Source organism: Caretta caretta, chromosome 2 (genome assembly GCF_965140235.1).
Source record: "Caretta caretta isolate rCarCar2 chromosome 2, rCarCar1.hap1, whole genome shotgun sequence".
In the NCBI taxonomy this organism is placed as follows: domain Eukaryota; kingdom Metazoa; phylum Chordata; order Testudines; family Cheloniidae; genus Caretta; species Caretta caretta.
In genome coordinates this window covers 190,530,998-190,553,033 of record NC_134207.1, presented here as the reverse complement: position 1 = coordinate 190,553,033, position 22,036 = coordinate 190,530,998, and the positions used below count along the sequence as shown (strand labels likewise).

Here is a 22,036-nt window from a genome sequence, read left to right as displayed (position 1 = left end):
TGAACTAATCATTCTCAAAAGATAATTATAAGGATAAAACTGCTGTTGAGTCCTCCTGATAGCACACAAATCATCTCCCACTTCTTGTTTTAGAAACAGGCTTCAAAAATGGCAGATTTCTTCTTGGGAAGCCCTTTGGCCACCTCCATTTTCTTACCCTCGTGCTTCCCCACCTCCACCATCAAATGTGTCATGACGCTGCATGGCTGCTGTCTGCTCTTCCCAGTGAGTTAAACTCAGTGTGGTGACTTCTGCTAGAGCACTTCAGTTTCTTTCCTGGGTTTGCCAGAAGGGTCTGCTCAAGAGTTCTTGTCCCCTGGGCCTTCTATAAGATGAGCACACAGTGAATGTCCACAGTGCCCCTTGCAAGGTCAAGAAAACAGTGCTGGAAACTGCATAGGTGACGTGTTGTGATCACTGCCTCTGATTGGCTAAGGATGTGCACATAGCTACCCAGTGCTAAATAGAGCTGGCTGAAAAATTTTGAATTCCAAATCGTCAACAAATTAAAGGACATTTTTTTCCGCATACTGCTAGAATACCCTTTTTTTAAAATTATTTTTGGCCTCATCCACTCTTGCCTGTTTGTCTCATCCACTTGTTGCTTTTTAGGGCCCCATTCCAATAAGGTACTTAAAACAACTCACAGGCATAAAGTTAGGCCCATGCTTAAGTCCCTGGCTAAATCAGGGCTTTCAACTGTAAACTTCTGGAGCAGGGACTGTCATGTACTATGGCTCCAATTCAGCAAAGTTTTTAAGCACTTGCTTAATTCCTATTGAAGTAATTGGATTAAATGTGTGCTGAGAGTTAAGCAGGTGCTTATGCTCTTTATTGACTGGGAATGGACAGCAGAATCAGGGCCTATATGTTTGTGCCTAGTGCAACGTGTCCTTGACCTGTTTTGAGGCCTGTAGATGCCACTGCAGTAAAAATGTTAAATAATAATAAAAAAGAACCAATAGACAAATTCCATAACAGCAGCACGTATTTTGCTAGCACAGTTTTGATTGCAGTCTGGCCTGTGAGACTGAGTATGAAAGATAAGAGCTGCAGCCTCTGGCAGTAGACAGGGATGATCTGGCTGAGATTGTACAGACATTCCCTACAGTCAGCTTGGTAGAATGCTTGACTGACCAATATACCAAGTAGATAAAAACTGCCAAGGTGTCCCCTGATTTTCTAAAGATAAGAGTCAACACAGCTGATATAGGAAAGAAGAAAACCACAGTTCCACTCAGGCATGCAGAATCTGCTAAAGTTATTTCCATGACCCAGACTTGGGAACTACTGACTTGACCTGGGAAAATAAAAATGGTTGTCTACAGTTGAGTTACAGTTTCCAGTCTCACCCCCACTTTTTGGTTGCTCATAATTTCCTCAAACAAATTACATTTGGGATGTGTAGTTTGCATGCTTGCCCTCAGCCTAAAGATAAATAATTTGAAAAGCCTCAGCAAAATTAGTTTGGCTGTTTTAAAATTATGTAGGCCTGAAAAGAAATCCACTTTGCTTACGTGTTCTGACTGAAATGTTTGTGCTTATGTAGCTCAAAAAGAGCTGATGCTAGGACATTTGAACACATCTCGTTTTATAGTCCCTGGTGATGCAGTAAACAATTCACATCTGAAGAAAATCAATTCAGTATTTTCAGAGTTATGAACATTTTAAAGTCCAAGGCCAAGTTCTGCTCTGAATACACCAGTGCAACCACATAAAAACTCCATGGTGAGAGCAGGATGTCTCTGGGCATGTTTTGTACATATTTATTAGGATATTTGTTTTTTCCCCCAACATATTAAAGAGGCAGAGAACAGAGCGTGTCAATTTCATTCTGTGGAGAAAGCCAAATTCCATTTTTCATTGTGGTCTGTAGGTTGGAGTATAAACTAGGAATACAGTCTATTTTCACAGCAGATAGCTCAACAACTTCAAGGGCAGGTTTGTACAAGGATCAGAAGCAGAATGTGGCCCTTGGATAGTAAATACATTTTATCATTATTTATTTAGTACTTTTTTGTTGCATTCAGCATCACGCAATGAGAAAATATACTCACGCTGCTATTTTTGCCTTTTATTTTTCTTTCTTCCCCATCCTCCTTTCTCTCCCTCTTCCCAGTCTCTATGTCCCTCCTATGCCCTTCTCTCTTCATTCCTTCGTTACAGCAATTCCCACTATCCATGGGTTTCACTCTCAACACCTTCCCCATTCCATTTGCCACAGTAATCAGTAATTAAATAATGTTTACATGATGGTGTTCTTTAGAGTTAACACTCGAGTGAGGTTAATGAAGGATGGGGGCCAGAAATTTACTTTAAAAAAAACCCAGCAACCAAAATCTTAGATTCTTCATAATCTGAATATGTCAGGTAGGACTGTATCTGGACTGTGATTGGGTATGTAACACTCCTGATTTAATGAATATTGTGGTTTCAGTCAAGATGGGGATTTGCATAAAACTCCAGATGCCGTGGGGATATTTGCCTGGCAATCTTCAGCAATACGCTCTTTCATCTGGAAATCAGTTATTTGGTCCAAGATTCATCAGTAGCAACTGCAAGTAAAAGATCAAGAAAAAAGGATGTGTTAAAACTCCTGGTGTTCATGTCAGATCTTCAGAATCCAAAATTGTCCAGTTGCTGATTGATATCAGATTGTCCTATACTGGACAATACAAACTTAAAATGAATAACAGATAAAAAGAAAAGAAGCTTCATCCTGATGCTAGACTCATTACAAGAAGTCCCCCTAAGGTGCAATCCCTCCCTGAGCGCCCCCCCCCCCCCCCCACGGCAATGTTGTGCTGCTTTCTGTGCCAATGGCTAAAGCAGCAGTTTGGCCCTCAGTCAGTGTGCTTTTTCTCTCTTGTTTTTCATTCCGGGGTGAACAAAGGTCAGAATATGTCAGCCTAGATTTTTAGCCAGTCCATTCTGAATTATTTTACCTTCTGTGCATCTAAATCAGGTCCTTTACATTATTCAGATATTCTATATCTGTGCTTGAATTGACCCTAGGTCACTCTGTGTGGGTGTGTTTAGGATGAAGCATGGATATGATTTTTCGCTTTACTTGGCATGGACAAGCATACTTATAAAGATATTTAGCCTTCATGAGCTGAATGACCAAGGTATTTTGTTTATGGTATTTTGCTATATGTACATATGATGCCTCCCATATTAGACAATTTTGCCTGGATATCTGCAATAGAATCTAGCAAGGAGTCTATCATGCAGCTTATCTTCAAGGTAATAAAATAGTGAGTGCAGCAGCAAATATTTAGCTCATTCTTCTCCAGGATTTATGAGACTGGAGACTACTCATATACCATGGATATTTCAGACTACTTATCCATTCTCAGCATGTTTTGTTTCAGGCCATAGAACATTATCTCTTATTCCAGCCAGTGTTACTAGCATTGCTAAGTTCTGACAAACTAAAACTACTATTGACTCTGATGGGACGTGAACCTGGATCTAGCTAAGTCATGCACTGCATTCTTCCTCAAAATTCTTCTAATTTATGTGATAAAATTAATGAATGGAAATGAAACATAAAAACAACCACCACCACCAAAAGGCCCAGCCAAGTTCCCCAGCGCTCTAATTGTAGTGGACTTTTTAAAAATAAATGGATGTAAAGATCTCTTCTTTGGGCAAGAAACATCTTCAGAATAATCTCACACACATCATTGGAAGGGACATAAATGCTAAGCCCTAAGTAGATGTCAAGGTTAAACTTGAAGAACTGGTTGGCATAAGTGCCATTAACAACTCCTCTCTTCTGAAAGTCAGGATTGATTATATCCATTCCTACGAATGAGTGGGTGATGCATTTTTTAAAATGCAGATTATGATTGGTTATTTTTCCCCCAAATCTAAAAACATTATCCAGCATTTCCAACCCAGCCCCAGTCATTCATGGTAATCAGTGTGTTTCTGTAAGGCTGTTCACTCAACAGCACTTTGTTAAGAGTGGGGGGAGGGGTGGTAGGAAGAGGGGTGTGTTGACTTGGTTCTGTTAATGAATTATGCCACAGTTATTGCACTCATGATTTTCAGCCATTAAAATTATTGCTCTGCAATTCTGGCTTTAAATGTGTTGTACAGATGTTATGGAGCACTTGGCTTTGCAACTTTCCAAATACTTGAGCCAGCTCCTCAGCTGGTCAAAATTTGCATTGCTCCATTAATTTCAATAGCACAAACTGACTTACTCCTGCTGAGGATTTGATTCATTGTTTTAAAGGACTGTAAGGTGGTAGAGTGGGTTACCTAGACCAGCAACTGAAAACAAAAGACTACACTGTGGCTGCTCACTGTATCGCCCCTTGGGGATAGAGGGACAAAGGAGATGCCAGTGCAACATTGTGGCCAAAAGGGCTAATGCAGTCCTTGGTGCATGAACAGGAGAATCTCCAGTAGGAGTAGAGACATGTGCCTACTGCTGGAATACTGTGTCCAGTTCTGGTGTCCACAATTCAAGAAGGATGTTGATAAATTGGAGAGGGAGAAGAGCTATGAGACTGATTAAAGGATTAGAAAATCTGTTTTACAGTGATAGATTCAAGTAGCTTAATCTATTTATTTTAACAAAGAGAAAGATAAGGGGTGACCTATTACAGTCTATAAGTACGTACTTGGAGAACAAATAGTTAATAATGGGCTCTTCAGTCTAGTGAAGAAGGCATCACAATCTAATGGCTGGAAGTTGAAGCTAGACAAATTCAGACTGGAAATAAAGCATAACAGTTCAACAGTCAGAGTAATAAAGCATTGGAACAACCTACCTAGGGTCAGGGTGGCGACTCCATCACTGACCATTTTTAAATCAAGATTGGATGTTCTTCTAGAAGATCTGCTCTGGGAAATATATGGAGGAAGTTCTATGGCCTGTACTATGCAGGAGGTCAGACTAGGTGATCACAGTGGTCCCTTCTGGCCTTGGAATCTGAGTCTATGAATCTGAGCCTCCTACCTGTTTGTACTGCCACGTGCTACTGGCGAATACAGACCCTGCTTCCTCCCTACACTTCCCTTTCTGTTTTGTCCATCAGAATTTAAAAGTAAATCATTTTTCTATGGGTTTTTCAAGCCATCCCCTAGTATTTAATAATTGTATTCCTCTATAGAATTCCCTAGGGCAATTTAAAAATGTTATAGCAAGGATATGAGTTGCTATTAAATTCCACAGGTTTGAAAGAATAATGTCGATAGAACCCTGTTGGTTTCATCCCTAGGGAATTCTATAGGATTCTTCCATAATGACCCCCAGACACGAGCAAGACCATTCCCCCTCTCATCCCCATAACTGGCCATGCATGGAAGGGGTAGCATATTGCACAACTGGTGTAGCTGCTGTGCCACTAGGAGCAACCCAGACGAATTTATGCTGTCAGCCATGTTTGAATGTACCAAACGCACAATCCATGGTCTTATGGTGAAACTTTTTTCTCTCCAAGCCTTTATCCTGGAGCACAAGTTAGAACAAAGTAAAAGTTTTTGTCAAACAGAAAAAGAGCAGCTCTGGCTATCCCCTAGCTCTCTAGCAACAAGGAATGGTGCAGAGTAGTGCCTGTTCCGAGCTGCCAAATGGTTGTGCCCATCTGGGCACATCTCTCACTGGTGAGAAAAAGTCATAGAGCAGCTCTGATAGGGAAATCAATCTTACACTTGGCTGCTTATTGACCCAAGGGGCTGTTTCAGCAACCAAGAACTGCTGGAGCACAACACCCTCCAGCTACCCTCTTTTACCCCAGCCACATCTCTGGCACACACCCAGCATCAGGTGGTCTGACTCACTGTGGCATTGAGCTGGTTAAGACAGCTCTATGCTATCTGGAGAATTCCCTTACATCTGGTGTAAGGGAATTCTCCCTGGTGACTGCAGCCATGGGCTTTGTTTCCTTGCTGCCTCCAGAACAGTCTAAAGGAGCTGTAAGGTAATGAAGAATCTGGTCCTCTATTAATAAAAGTTTCACTTCCAGATTCTCACGCACTAGCAGGTCATGTATTTGGACTACAGGGTAATGTTTAATTTCATCCATCCATCCATCAACTGTTTTCATTTAAATTTTAAAAATAACTCATAGAAATGTTTTTAGTCGTATCAGGTTATTTAACCACGCGTGGCAGAGATGTCACATCTAGAATGTTTCTGTTCAATTGTTTTTGTGCACAAAAAGATCTTAAACACTTTCTCTGACTCAGAAATGGCTGAATGAATTTTCCTTACATTCCTCCTTCTCCACCCCCAAATCCTCATGACATATCACATCTGGACTGAGTTCATGGCAAGTTTCAGCTCACACCATTATCATGACAGTTGTGAGTCTATTGAACACACGGGGTTATTATGGAAGCCATAATCTTAGCCACCACTTTAACTATAGGTAATATTAACTGTAGCTTTCGCACAACTTGTAAACTCTTCCATATATATTTTTGTAATATGATTGAAAGATTTCACACATGAAAAGATATTACAGGGTAAGTGGTTTAGAAATGATACTTGATAAACAAATTAGGTTAGCTAATCTGCTCTAAATTAAGAGAATGAGACTGGATCTTGTTTCCCACTACATGGTGCATGCCACATAGCTTGGCAAATCAGTTACTGCCTTTGACACATGCATGCTCAGCAGATGATTTTTTAGGATACGCTCTGAAAAACCCAAGTGGCCAAAACTGAGCCCTGGTGAAAACAGAGACCTTCAACTGCCTGGTTACACCAAGGCTGAATTTGACTCAAGGAAACTAATAACCTATGCAGTTGGAGCCTCTGTAAAAAGGCCCTGGGCTACTGCCAATGAAATGAGACGCTTGTGTCTTGCCAAATGTGTTTTTTCATAATGATCAGCGAATGGATCTCAATTGTGCAAAGGCCCTTAATGATAAGTCTCCTCTTCTGGGTGTACAATAGAACACTATTCATTGAAAGCATTAATTTATACAGAGGCATAATTTCACATGGGGCGTCTAGCAGGGATGGTTTATGGTGTAAGTAAGTATACAGTGTTCACCAGTAACTCTCGTGTTCAAACTGCAGCGTCTAGCTGGGGACAAATCACTACCTAGTGTTCCTGTTTCATTTTTTCTTTTTGTTTTATTTCCTGACGGATAAATATCTTAGACCCAAGGTCGCCTTAAGGAAATAGTTGTAATGCGATAGAAACGTTGCAGTAGGTGCTGCTGTGCTTCTGGAAATGTAATTGACAGTGGGCGAAAGTGCAGGAACAGCTCCCAGCAGGGAAACTTTGAATAAACATACAGTAAATAAACCGAAACACCAGAGGCAGAATAGGAAAGAGACGTATTTGCCTAAAGAGGGGTGTGCTACATATAACATCAGATGCCACTGGTAGCTTGTCTATAAGGGAGTAGTTACACTGTTTCCTTTCAACTCACAATGTCCCCACAGGGCCCACCTTCGGGAAGGTATTAATCACATGTACAGCTTTAAGCCCAGGTGTAGTTCCACTGATGTGAATGAGAATCTTCACTTGCTTCAATAACTGACTGAATCCGGGTCCCCAAACCTTTATTTAAGAAGTTAAAATATTTAGGGCCACATTCAGATCCTGTTGAAAACAGTGGGCCAGATTTTGACCTTAGTTACAACACTCCTAGATTCATAGGGTGGGATTCAGGAAGGGACCTTGGCATTGCAACACTCAGTGTCACGGCGCCTAACTTTTGGGCGTCTGAAAAGATCAGAGGAATAACACCGTGATCCACAAAGCTGATTTAGGTGCCTGGGCTTCCTGTACAATGCATGGGAGAGAGAGGCACCATAGAATGGATCCACAAAAGCCAGGAGACTAGGCGCATAAGCTACATCTCTCCCACTGTGGGAGGTGCCGGTGACAGGGATGTATGCTAAGCTCCACCCCTCTCCCAGAGTCAGGCACCTAAGTCTGGGCTGGAGGGAAGTGCCTGTCTCTGCTTAGCGATGCATGAATAGATAGATGCCTAAGCCACTTTTTGGTTAAGCACCTGCCTCGCTCCACACAAAACAGCCAGAGGAGGAGAGGGTGCCCACCTTATAACTTTTAACCTCGTGGTTAGCGCACTTGCCTGCGATGTGGGGGAGCCAGCCTCAATTAATTCCCCCTCTGCCTGAGGGAGAGAGAGGATTTGAGCATGGGTCTCCTACCTCTCAGTGGAGTACTCTAACCACTCAGCTATGGGAGATTCTGATATGGAACTCTCTCCATCTGGGTTTCGTCCCCCTGTTCCAATCACTCTTTCATTACTTATGCACCCTAGAACCGCTTCAGCATGAGAGATTAAGGGAACCCCACATCACAATATCCCATTCCTTGGCGGTAAGAGTACCGTTCTCAGAGGCAGAAGACCACTGTTTAAATCCTTCTGTCCCTCTGACAGAGAGGGGGAGATTCAGAGATTCCAAGGCCAGAAGGGACCACTGTGATCATCTAGTCTGACCACCTGTGTAACACAGGCCATAGAACTTCCCCCACATAATTCCTGGAGCAGATATTTCAGAAAAACATCCAAGCTTGGGTTAAAAATTGCCAGTGATGGAGAAACCACCACAACCCTTGGTAAATTGTTCCAATGGTTAATTACTCACACAGATAAAAGTGTACACCTTATTTCCAGTCTGAATTTGTCTGGCTTCAACTTCCAGCCAATGGATTGTGTTATACCTTTCTTTGCGAGACTGAAGAGTCCATTAATAAACATTTGTTCTCTAAATAGGTACTTAGAGACTGTAATCAGGTCACCCCTTAACCTTCTCTTTGATAAAATAAATAGATTGAGCTCTTTGAGTCTGTCACTGTCAGACAGGTTTTCTAATCCTTTCATCATTCTCGTGGCCCTTCTTCTTCTTGAATTGTGGACGCCAGCACTGGACATGGTATTCCAGCAGTGGGCACAGAGGTAAAATAACCTCTCTACTACTTTAGAGTCTTCTGTTTATGCATCCAGTTGAACCTGGGTCTCCCACATCTCAGGCAAGTGCTCTAACAACTGAGCTAAAAATTATATGGGCACCACCACCCATAGTTCTCTCTCTAGGCAGATTTTGAATGGAACCTAATCTGGTAGGCAGCCTCTGAGCATGCCTACCAGATCAGACCCTGCATACAACTTAGGCAGCTGACCGCTTATCTTTCCCTGGTTCGTGAATTGCTCTAGGACTTAGGCATCTGGACACCTAAAGGGAGGCAGCTGTGCACATGCTCAGAGGTAGAAACATAGACCTAAGGAACTTCTACCCTGAAAACTTAGGTGCTGATTGAGTTTACGTGCCTACCAGGTTTGGCAAGAGTTTGTGGATCGCAGAGGAGCCAAAACTGGGACTTAGGCACCTAAACTTGAGACTTAGGTGCCTGAGTCCCTTTGTGGATCTGGGCCATAGAGTTTGATGCCAGAAGGAATGACTGACACTTTCTGAGGATACCAGAGTTTTGAGACACCTTGCTACCACTTGTCTTTGTGTGAGGAAGTCTTGACTGTGCCTGCCAGTAGTCAGCTCCTTACCTCCACCAGCTACAAGCAGCACAAGCATTCCCCTCTTAGCCTACACAGGACTTGCAGTCCCTCTACAAGTTAGCAATAGGTACACTCCAACCTGACTCCTATAAGTGTCTCCTGGACAGTCCTTGATTCACTGGACACTCACAGAATTCCCAGATCCTCTGTTCCCAAAGGAATAATGCACCGTAGCATCTCAGTTAAGTAGAGCTCTGTTCTACAGTGTAACACCCAGCACTTAAATTTGTCTATTAAAAAAAGTAAGTAAAGTTTAACAAAGAACAGAGAGTTCATTAGTTCTATTTGCTATCACTTGAAACAGAGTTACGTATAAAATTAAATCATAACACACATACTCTAGAGCCTGGACTTAACTAACAAGATTCCCTCCTGTCTATGAGGTTTATCTTACCCAAAGTTCTTCTCCTAGCATTTAACAGCCTGTCTGACTGTGAGCCTTTTTTCATGAAGGAAATCCATGGTCTGCTTACTTCCTAAGTGAAGGATTCAGCATGATCCTCTGTCTCCACCGTTATAGTCCAAAAATCTATTGTCTGCACTTGTAAACAGGATAACCCTCACTGCTTGTGTTTTCCTGTCTAGGGTCTCTCCTGGACACTCTGCACGCACTTGATTAGCATTTTGCTCAGACTGTAAATGGACGCCCATTGTGCACTCAGTTTATATGTAGACAGACAGATAAACATTTTTTGCCTAAAAGAAACTTGTTTAACAAGTTCTGGTGACTGGCCCTAACTCAGAGACCTTGTTTTTTGGTATATATAAGTAATTCTTTACACATTATCCATCCATACATTTCACAGTTATGATGACCAGTGTGACACAGGCTTTCAGTATAGACCTTTCATGACACACTTTGGCAAACAAATATGTAGATACCAGACCTAGGGGAATCCTGTAACTCATGCACCCCTGTATCCTCTGCCACATGGCACCAAGAGATCCCTGGGTCACAGTAACCTCCTGTATATCACTGGCCATCAAATTTCACACAGTTACCCCAATATTGAGCCCAATAACTTATCCCTGACTAAACTTGCAGAAGAGCATCTAGTCATGATTTAAAGACATCAAGAGATGGAGACTCCAATTCCCTTGGTAATTTGTGCCAGTGGCTAAAAATTGTTCCTTATTTCTAATTTAAATTTGCCTGGAGTCAGCTTCTAGCCATCGTTATGCCTTTCTCAGCTAGATTGATGAGCCCTTTAGTACCTAGTAGTTTCTAGGTACTTACATGTTGACTTCAGTGGAGTTATATATTTACGCCAATGTTAATGAGGCCAGAATTTGTCTTGAAAGAGGTTGGGTTTTTTGGCACTGGTTTCACTGGGACCAGAATTTGTCTCTTGAGCAAGTTTTTCTTTATTTTATTCCATCCTAGCCCACCCCTTTCCAACCACTCATTGATTTGGGTTAAAACAGGCCACTTTATCTTAAAGTTATGTTTGCTGCATAGTGCTCATTTATATTCCCCCCCCCCCCCACACACACACACACTTTTTATATCTTGACCTTTCATAGGGGTAAGGAAGTGGCTGTTGCTAATATGTTCACTTTGCCACCATAGTCAATGTTAATGCAAAGACTAATGTTCTCCTGCAGCTGTAGCGGTGATGTGTCATGCCTAGTGTTCTGTCTCTAAACAGAATTGGCTTTCTGTACTGCACTTACAGTGTGAATAATTTCACTGTTATGGTGCAATGACAGCTGAAGATGCTTGAAAAAAGAGAGAGAGGGGAGAATGTAATAAGTGAAAGCGTGGCAACAAGGCACTTATTGTCAGCATTACTATTAGATTTGAGGGAATGTAACATTTGATTGCCATACAGATCTTCTGATATGCAAGCGTATTATATGTCCATTGAGAACACGGTGATGTTAATTGTAATTGGTTCAAAATGCTTCAACACAGAGTTTATAGTTTGTCCTTAGCTCCCCCGTTCTCTAGTTTCAAGGTTATTCTTTGACCATAATAAAATCTAAAGCAAGGAAAGCTAGTGTAAGAGCAATACAGACATTTTTATTAACTCTTCCATCCATGGGGCAATCTTCCCAAATGCATACTTATATTTTTGCACTTACATCATATTTTTTAAAAACCACAGGTGTTTACAAAGTCCTGTTTGTGGGTCAGGGAAGGGGATCTGAATTCCTCTCTCTGAGCCAGCCCTTGAACGCACGTTGAGGGGGCTGCTGGCAGAGTTGTCTCCTTTCTGCTATGCTCCATCGGGGCAGCCGTTGAAGCTAACTGCAGCTGATGGTGCAGGTACCTGGCTGCCATTTTAATGATTTCAATGGACAAATCAGTAGCATGCAGCAACACAGCAATCAGAACATAGGGCTAGGAACAAAAGGGTAAATGCGTGTAGTGCAGACACCTTGACATTTGGCCCAGATCCTCAGAGATATTTAGGTGCCTAATTCTGGTTGATTTCAATGGAAGTAATGAGCCTAAAACCTTTGAGGATCTGTGTTTTAAGGGGAAAACCCAGACTGCCTCAGGAAATAGTTGTGGTGAGCAAGGTGGCACATTTCCCTTTGAAGTAGCACTTGGCCAATATCCCAACAAGATTTTATGGGGACAGAATCAGACTGAATAATCAGAGGGTTTTTAGGGCTGTCAATCTAACACCTTTCAAGAAACTGCAGAAGTGACTGCGTTCCAGAGAAGGGTGAAGTGATTTCTGTCTCCTTCATATATAAGTGAATGGTTTAGCTCTCCAATTCAGGCAACACTCCTCACGATGTCTGTGGGTATTTTACCAAGATGTGGTGGTTAGATGTTGCTTGTAATTAAACTGCAGAAGTGACTGCGTTCCAGAGAAGGGTGAAGTGATTTCTGTCTCCTTCATATATAAGTGAATGGTTTAGCTCTCCAATTCAGGCAACACTCCTCACGATGTCTGTGGGTATTTTACCAAGATGTGGTGGTTAGATGCTGCTTGTAATTATTAGAACTGGGAGCACTGGCTGTTGGGAGTCTGAAAGGACAGGAAACAGGAAGGGGGGGAAGTTGAGGAGGTGGAGTGAGAGCTACTGAGGGTGCAGCAGCAGCTTGGTAAAGAGGTTTCCACTTTAAAAATAAAGTCCTGTTAAAGTGTGTGAGTACTTTGCCTGGTTGCTACAACATAAGAGTAAGGAATGCAAGCGTTAAGGTATTCCTAGGGTTTCCATCAGCCCCAATCTGTGGCTCCTGGGAAGCTTGTCAGGCCTGGAGGTGGGCTTTCAGTGGGAGGAACTCAGTGCAGTAAAGGTAGCACTCCAAAGCACACAGAGGCGGAGGGCCCTGGGGCACCAACTGACCTATGGCTTGCAAGCACTGTCTGCACAAGCCCTCTGCGGAGAAAGATGGGCTGGGCTGGGTCTCGTTGTTGAAATCCCCTAGGATTAATCCCTTATCTTTACTCACACTGAAAAGTGAGAACTGAGACTGAGTGACCGCTTCTCTCTCCCTTGCTCTAGGAAGGGAGCTGGGGAAGTAGTTTGCTTTTGTTGGGAATGCTTTACATCCCCTGCAAGGGGGCAGACATATTAAATGACACAGCTGGAGTGCTACATCCCCATACCCTAGAACCAGACCACAGGGTTGTGCCTGCCCAAAGAATGAGGTAAGGGAAGTGCCTGCTCTTGCCCCAAAGGGATGACTTTGAGATGTTAACCTTTGACAAGGCTAATATGACAGTCTGACCCCAACCCAACAAAGCAATTGATATTATTAGGGCTTTTTTTAGTAAGGCCTCATGACATTCTCATAAGCAAACTAGGAAATATGATCTAAATTAAATTACCATAAGATGGGTGCACAACTGATTGAAAGACTGTACTTAAGAGGAGTTATCAATGGCTCACTGTGAAACTGGGAGGGCGTATCTAGTGGGATCCTGCAGGGGTCCGTCCTGGGTTCGGTGCTATTCAATAGTTTCATGAATGACTGGGATAATAGAGAGGAGAGTATAGATTGCTCTTAAATTTGTGAATGACACCAAGTTGAAATCAACAAGAAATTCAATAAAGACAAGTGCGTAGTACTACCCTTAGGAAGGAAAAACCAAATACACGACCACAAAATGGGGAATAACTGGCTAGGTGATGGTACTGCTGAAGAGGATCTGGGGGTTACAGTGGATCACAAACTGAATGAGTCAGCAATGTGATGCAGTTGCAAAAAAAGCCTAGTTATTCTGGGGTATATTAAGCGGAATGTTGTATGTAAGACATGGGAAGTAGCTGTCTCACTGTACTTGGCACTGATGAGGCCCTGAACAGAAGTACTGTGTCCATTTCTGGGTGCCAGATTTCAGGAAAGATGTGGACAAACTGAAGAGAGGCCAGAGGAGAGTAGCAAGAAACCTGACCTATGATGAAAGGTTAAAAAAAACCAACTGGGCATGTTTAGTCTTGAGAAAAGAAGGTTGAGAGTGGGCCCTGGTAACAATTTTCATATCTGTTAAAGGCTGTTATATAGAGGATGGTGATCAAATTAATTGTTCTCCATGCCCCATAGAGACAGAACAAGAAGTAATGGGCTTAACCTGCAGCAAGAGGAATTTAGGTTAGATATTAGGACAATCTTTCTAACTCTTTGGAACTATTTTTAGTCAGTTCTGCTTTAGGGAAACTATTTCCATAGCAGTCAGTGCATGTAAATGGTATTCTGTATGCACCAGGTGCTTCTACAGTGTGAGGGGGAAACTGAGGCCTGAGCATATTCAAAATAACATTCAGAAACACCACCCAGACACTGATTGTTAAATTGGAAGGAAATGCAAATGTGCACATAAAACTAACACCCCAATATGGAATTCAATACATTGCAGTCAGTATGTAATGCCATTCACGCTCAAATGGAGACATAAATTACTGATATGATAAACTGTATCACTGGATCAGGCAGTATATGAAGTACCTGTACACTGTCTTCTATGTCATTGACTATGGAATTGAGTTAATCAAGCAATAAATCATATCAGTACTGAATTAAGTACAAGGTGCCAGGTCCTTCCCGCATTAACAGAAATTGTGTGTTGTGTCCAGCTGAGGTATAGCTGTGACCTCACTTATAAGAACATAAGATTTACCAGACCAGACCAGACCATCATTCCTTCTAGTTCAATATCTGACTTCAAAGGAAGGCAAAAATTCATATATCAGTAGCTAGCCACTTATGCAATTCCCTTAATGGGGAGAAAAACTGTCTTTATCTCAGCAGAGATCAGCTTATGTTGTGAAGCATGAGATTTGATCTACAAATGTTATTACTGGTCACGAAACTGTCCAGTTCCTCTCTAACTCCAGCTGCAGCATTAGATTCTCTGACCTTCATGGGCTTTGAATTCTAGGGTAGTGAATTTCCCAAATTGCTGTCTATGAAAGGGATGAAATGACTGAGACACATGAAAGGCCAGTGGAAGCTCAGTCAGTGTGTGTGTGTAATCCTAGTATAACATCTAACTAAGGAACTGGTGTTTCTATAGCACCTGCCCCTGACTTTCCAGGAATGGTATGGAAAAAATGACACCAATCTTACTAGTAGAAGGATTAATGGGTAACAAAATGCCTACCTTAAACATTCTGCCTTGGGGTGGCACCACATCTTTCAGACCGTGTTTGGAAGCATCTTTATAGAGAGAGGATATTTCTCCAGAACTTTCACATGAGAGAGCTCCATTCTCCCCAAGATGTCACACTACGTGAATATAAATGCTAAGGTCATAGGGGGCTCAGAAGTAACAAAAATAGATAGCATTCAAGTTTTAATACTTCAAATTGCTTCCTCTTTGAGGAATTTCTTGCTAGAACTCCTTTTCCCTAACCTCCACTTCAGGGCCCCATCAGGTAGAGTCCTCTCCTTATGTGCAAACCCGTCTTTATAAATCTAATGAAAGCAGACATCTTCCTGGAGATTTGTTCCTGTCATGTTTAGTTCATGGGTTTCAAACAAAGCTGGAGAGAGAAATATTACTGGCAAATAAACAAAAAAATCATTGCTGGTTGTAAAAAAAAAAAAAAAAGAGAGAGAGAGAGAGAGAGAGAGACACCATATTGAGACTGAAGTAACAGTCCATAAAGGAACCACTTTCTATGTGACATAAGTCAAGGTAAATTAACTATACAAGATATGGCTTTCATGCTGTGCAAACTAGCCAAGCATTAATATCATTGTGCTTGATTTTACAATCCGTGTTGAGCCCAAACTCCCAGTAACATGAATGGAAATTCTGAGTATGTCCTGCAGAAGTTAGATCTGAAAAAGATTTCATATGTCGTTTTCACCTCATGCCAATGAAATATTGTTCTTTCTATAGCGTGTTTTCTAATGCTTTGTAAAGTCTGGTTTTGAAATGTCTCAAGAAATGAGATTTCCACTGCTTCCGACTAGAGACTATTTCACAGTCTGATAGCTCTCATCATTAGAAATAGTCTAATTTTTACCTTTTCCGGGTTTCATCCATTGCTCCTTTATGTATCCCCTTGATGTAACACTCTAAAGAGTTCCTTTCTCTGCTTGAGAGTTATCTCATCCAAATATGTGTAGGTATTGTGTTTGGCTTTTATTTTGGAGGAGACTCCTTAAAATAGTTTTAAATCCTTTTGTCCCCTTCTTATTGCTATAAATGAAATTGATACCCTTGACTGAGCCAGCATTTGTGACACCACGTAAATCCCTTCTTTGACAAGGTCCCATTTTAGCTTTCCAACATGCAGTATGGCTATTTATGCAATTGTCAAAGTTCTTCATAAAGTCATATGACATTGACTGTAGGTCTTAGTAGCCAAAGGTTGTACAGTCATATCAATAGTATCTGCAGCAGTAAGTGCAGATTAAAGAAAAGCCAGCTGCACATCCAGTCTGTTTCCCTTGGCAACAGCATCCTGCCAACAAGAGCACTGCCAAGTAAGGGCTGGAGAGGGAGGGACATGGATTACAAAATTAGGGATGGCAAGCAATGTGTGAACTGGTAGCATTCAGACCAAAAAACATCTTGCAAATTCAGATTTCTTTCAAAAATATTCTTGAAATAGTTTTGCTTGTTCTGTTTCTTTTTCTTTACAGACAGACCTATTTCTTTGAGTGGATGCTAAAATTTATGCCAAGGTGCTAGCAAACAGACTGTCATCTTGCCCAATTATGTTCACCCTGACCCATCTGGGTTCATTGCTGGCAGACTCTCTGGTATCAGAAGAACTCTAAACTTCATCTGTCATGTTAATTCTAGCAATTCTTCCTGTGTTCTTCTTTCTTTGGCTGCTGAAAAAGCCTTCACCTGGCCGCAGTGGGAGCACCTCAGACAGATTTTGGTAAAGCTGGCTTTTGGAAATCAGGTTTCTACAGGCATATTGGCCCTGTATACTCCTCTTTAAGGCTGCATGTCTGTCATGGAGGTCACAGAAAGTCACGGACCTCCTTGACTTCTGCAGTGGCTGGTGCTGGTTCAGGGGCTGCCTGGGTCAGCAAAGGCAGTAGTTTGGGTGTGTGGGACAGGGCTCAGGGTTGGGGCAGAGAGTTGGGGTGCAGGGCAGCACTTACCTGTGGGGGGTGGCTCCCCGGCTCCCACCAGCATGTCCCTGCAGCTCCTGGAGGTGGAGGAGCCAGGGGGCTCTGCTTGCTGCCTGTGCCTGCAGGCGTCCCCCACCCCCGCAGCTCCCATTGGCTGAAGTTCCTGGCCAGTGGGAGCTGCAGAGCCAGCACCTGTGGCGGAAGCAGTGCGCAGAGCCCCCCTGGCCGCCCCTCCCCTAGCCAGCTTCGCCAACCCTTCCCTCCCCTCCCACCCCCATACCAGCAGGGGTCCTGGGCTGCGCACTGCTGCCTGCCCCCTCTCAGCACCAGCGGGAATCCCAGGTCAGGTGCTGTTGCTTCCCCCTCCTAGCATGGGTCCCAGGCCATGCACCGCCACCCATCCATCCTCCCCACCAGCACCAGCGGGGGTCCCGGGCCAGCCCCCCCTCAGCACTTGCAGCACCCCCAGACCGCCCCTCCCAGAGCATCTGTGGCTCCCCGGACCAAGTTTTAGTGAGGAGTGTATAGTAAAAGTCATGGACAGGTCACAGGCAGTAAACAAAACTTCACAGCCTGTGACCTGTCCATGACTTTTACTAAAAATACCCGTGACTAAAATGTAGCCTTACTCATCTTTGATTGTCTGCTTTGGTTAATGATCATCAATCACTTCCTTTTAATTTGTCTAGGGGTACAAGACAAGCCTTCCCCTTATCCTCTGTTAGCTTTGGCAATGGAGCCATTTGCAATAAATATGAGAAACCACCCCTTGTTAAAGGGCAGCAAAACATGCTAAAAATTATAGACCAGTTGATTTGGAATTTGGGCAGGTATCCGGCTTCAAAATAAACTATAATAAATGTGAAATTTTAGAAATTAATATTCCCAAAAGGGTCAAAACAAACTGTTGTCAGCTATATACATTTAAATAGGTAAAGCAATCTTTAAAATAAAATAATAAAATACATGGGGGAATGGAACAAATATGAAATTTCTCAGCTAGGTAGGCTAGCCTCGCTGAAGATGAATGTCCTCCCAAAGTTATTTTTGTTTCAGTGCATCCCTGTTGGTATTTCTGGCATGACCGTAAAACATGACAGGATGCACTTTTAATGTAGATAGTTAGCACCCTCTTCTCAAACCTTGTGCCTCTTGTGGCAAGCTTATGCTCGTGAATGACCCACACTCCAGTTATCTGGGAGAATCTCACATGAAAGACCTCTGCCAAATTTGTTGGAACTTTAAACCTCGCACAAAGGAGAACAGAGCAATCAGACTTAAAGCTATCCTAAAGGAAGCTGCTCTTAGACCAGCCTTGGAACTTGGTGCAAAGTACTCCTCCGGCACTGTTCTCCACCCCCGGGCTGAGGAAGAAGCACAAAAAGAAGCACACTGATAGAGGGCACTCGCCAGTGCCAAAGAAAGGCAAGCAAAGGGAAGGCAGTGGAGCGCGACCCACTTCGGGCACTCCTCCACCCCAGGTCCCATGGTAGCACCATAGAGTCTACTGAGGGACCCTCCGCCGACGGCAGGAAGTCATCGCGGCACCTGCAGAATTGCAGTGCCTTCAACCCCGGAGATCTTTGCAGCAGCCAGAGACTTGTTGTCACTACCGGTCATGCCGACCCCATTAGGTCAGCTGCCAGCTTTGTCGTCCTTGAGCAGGAGAGAGCACAGAAGAAATATTATGTGCCAGTCAGTGGGTATGAGTATCCTTACTCTCACCCCCCTCCTGAGTCCCTCGTCATTTTGGTGGCTAACAAAAGGGACAGACAGGGCCCGCTGAGCACTACATGCAAACAGAAGGATGCAAAGAAACTTGATCTGTTAGGGAGGAAAGTTTATTTGACAGGCGGCCTACAACTATGTATCTCAAACCAGCAAGCCTTACTGTGGAGATACGACTACAATTTGTGGGACTCTGTCCAAATTTAAGGACTCCATGTCTTAAGACTTATGGCAGGAATTTTCAGCCATCTTAGAAAAAGGAAAGAATGTTGCCAGAGCCTCTCTCCGGGGGCACTGGATGCAGCAGACACAGCGGCCAGGACAATGGCCTCCATTGTCACCATGAGATGATGCTCTCAGCTGCAGTCATCGGGACTCACTCAGGAGATCCAGCAGTCTATCCAGGACCGCCCTTTCGAGGCTCCTCACTATTTTCAGAGCAGATGGACGCGAGACTACACGGCCTGAAGGACTCAATGGCTACCCTCAGGTCCCTGGGCCCCTTGCTCCGTCCGCTTTGAGGAAGCACTTCAGGCCTCAACAGTCGCCATGCTTCTTAGCTCCGCCTCTGAGACAGGACCCCATAAGAGAAAAGAGAGAGGTTACAAGCGCTGTCAACCATTTCTGTTCACCTCAACCTCCCAGCCAGGGTCACACAGGTACTCAGCTGAGACAAAGCAGGCTTTTGAAAGTGCGCCCAAGGGCGCTGTACCAGTTCCCACTTCAGATCCTGCCTCCCCTTTATTTTTGGGCCAACTGTCCCACTTCAGCCTGGTGTGGTTCTGCATAACATTGGACTCCTGGGTGCTAAATACAGTGGCGATTGGTTATATCCTGCAGTTTTCATCCACCCCTCCTTACCACACCCCATCCCTGTCCCTCTTCAGGGACCCTTCTAACAAGCAACTCCTTACCCAGGAGGTGCAGACCAATGTTCCCTCTAATTTTTGACAGGCTGTGTGTGCAAAAAATTTCTTCTGTGCAAATGTTTGTGCTTCTGTGCAAATGTTTGTGCGCGCGGTATTTCGCCATGTGCACAGGGTTTAGGATCTGTGTGCATGCGCACACACGCACAGCTTAGAGGGAACAGTGGTGCAGACACTCCTACAGACGGGGGCCATGGAGAACTTACATCAAAACTTGAGAGGGAAGGGGTTTTACTCCCGTTATTTCCTAAGCACAAAGGCCATAGGGGGCCTTTGTCCCATATTGGGCCTCTTTCAACTCAACAGATATCTCAAGAAACTGAGGTTTCGTATGGTCTCCCTGGCCTCCATCATCCCCTCCCTGGCTCCAGGGGACTAGTATGCTGACCGCCCTCAACTGGAATGATGCTTACTTTCACATTTCTATCTTCAGTGGCCACAGATCATTTCCAGTTTACCACTCTTCCCTTTGGCCTGTCCGCAGCCCCCCGGGTTTTCACAAAATGCCTGGCAGTGGTAGCTGCCTTCCTCAGAAAGCAAGGTGTTCAGGGATACATGTACCTCACTGACTGGCTGATCAAGGGTTGTTCAGAGGCTCAAGTAAAGAACAGCATCAACTTGGTCCAAGCCACCTTCCGAGCGCTGGGCCTAATGATAAACGAGCAAAAGTTGACCCTTATGCCAGTTCAGAGAATAGAGTTTATTGGGGCACTGCTCAGTTCGACTCAAGCGAGAGCCTTCCTTCCAGAGGCCTGGTTCCGGACCATGTCGGACCTGGTATCCAAGGTCCAACCAATTACAACAGACCAGGTTTGCCTCAAGCTACTGGGGCACATAGCCTAGCCCATAGTCTAGCACAGACGTGGCTAGCTTCAGTTTACTCCCTGAACAGACACGACTTGGACTTGGTGCTTACTGTTCCAAACCCGGTCCTCATCTCCCACCACCACCTCTCCTCCCCACTCCTCTCCCAAAACAGCAAGAATGAATTTTCTAAGGAGACTGAGGGTAGCAAATTGCTTGGGCTATTCCAGCACCCATAGTAAGTGAGGAATGCCTGAGACGCTATATCCAGACATAGACTGGCTGGGATTCTCTCATGTTAGGTTGCAGTGCTCCTCTAACACTGAGACCCATCTTGGTGCATACTGTCTGAAAGCCAATTATTTTCCCTATTCCTTTTGGGGAACACTTAGCGTATTGAACTAGGCCAATATTTGTGCTGCTTGGCCAATGTATTCTTCCATTCACCCATCCTTACTGCTCGTGTAACACAAACAAAAGAATATTACCAAGCTGGCATTAAGAATCAGGAGGTTGATCTGTGTTTTCAATATTTAAAAAAAATCAAAGTGATAAAACATAAATCATAAAGTTATCACCAAAGAGAATAATAAAATCTATGCGGTGTTTTGACTCCAAAGAAAGGAAGAGAATAGGGTCAGTATTTCATTTTACATATTTTTCTCTGACAAGAATTTTAATAGTCCTATAAATAATCAAATGAAGGTATAACTATTCTTAGAGGTATAGAATCGGGAGCTAGGTTTGTAAAACCCATCTGCATGCTAAAAGCTAAATGATATATCAGAGCAGGAGCATTCTGCCTTGAAACAGAATATTAGGCAGTCTCACAAGGACGTGCAGCCGTGGAGCTTGTTGCTGTTTTGTTCCCAGCAAACTAGAACAGACAGTGATCCTCTGTAGCATTTGAATAGAATTGTGCCAGACAGACTGTATCTGGACTTGATAGAAGAGCAAGCTGGAATACCAGCCAGCCATTCAGTCTGCTTGCTGAGAAAGCAAATGGTTCAATAACTAATAAGCTTGCTTTGCGTTTGCAATGGTATTTCATAAAGGAGCACAAGCCTTTTATTTTACATCTCTGGAAGACACGCCTCCCTAGTCTGTGTCTGTCTTCATTCCTCCAAAGGAATTCCAACATTAGCAGCAAACTCTCCTCAGTGGAACTACCTCATTAATTAGGAGATGGTAGCATCTTTTATTTTTTACGCTGAAATACGAAGCTTCCAAGTCTGCATGGCGTGAGCAGGTGAGGATGTCTGCTGACAAGTCCAAATGATATTTTCAGGTAAGTGATTCCCTATTACAATCAGATAAAAGTCGTCATTTATTTTTCTCCTCAGTAATTATTGTGCTATTAGATTGTCAATGATCATTTTCACAAGGATCAGAAGTCTGCATGTATTTAAATGAATGGGCATCTATAGCATTTTTAAAGCACCTATTACCATAGCATCTGTCTGCCTTTGTGTGCAGCATAAAAATGAATGAGAAGATATTATTTTATTTGTAATACCTGGTGTTATATCACTTGAAAATCTAAAATTAATTTTTGCTT

General features: G+C 43.3%; 1 protein-coding gene and 1 long non-coding RNA gene across 13 annotated transcripts in view; one reads left to right on the top strand and one right to left on the bottom strand.

The window, feature by feature from the left end:
• TMEM108 (transmembrane protein 108) overlaps nucleotides 1-22,036 on the top strand; it is a 410,091-nt gene that overhangs the window by 358,426 nt on the left and 29,629 nt on the right. The window contains exon 1 of one of the 8 annotated variants that reach the window (XM_048838794.2): nucleotides 21,326-21,766. The exons of the other annotated variants lie outside the window; for them this stretch is intronic. Within the exon in view, the coding sequence (XP_048694751.1) occupies nucleotides 21,754-21,766 (13 nt within the window). The 5' untranslated portion in view covers nucleotides 21,326-21,753. Of the gene's footprint in view, nucleotides 1-21,325; nucleotides 21,767-22,036 lie in introns of those variants that run through there. 8 annotated transcript variants of the gene reach the window in all.
• LOC125631718 (uncharacterized) overlaps nucleotides 18,844-22,036 on the bottom strand; it is a 95,042-nt gene continuing 91,849 nt past the window's right edge. For all 5 annotated transcript variants that reach the window (XR_007355020.2, XR_007355022.2, XR_007355021.2 and 2 more), the window contains exons 5-6: nucleotides 20,236-20,322; nucleotides 18,844-19,316 (exon numbers count right to left, since the gene is read on the bottom strand). This is a non-coding gene — a long non-coding RNA (uncharacterized LOC125631718). The remainder of the gene's footprint in view (nucleotides 19,317-20,235; nucleotides 20,323-22,036) is intronic.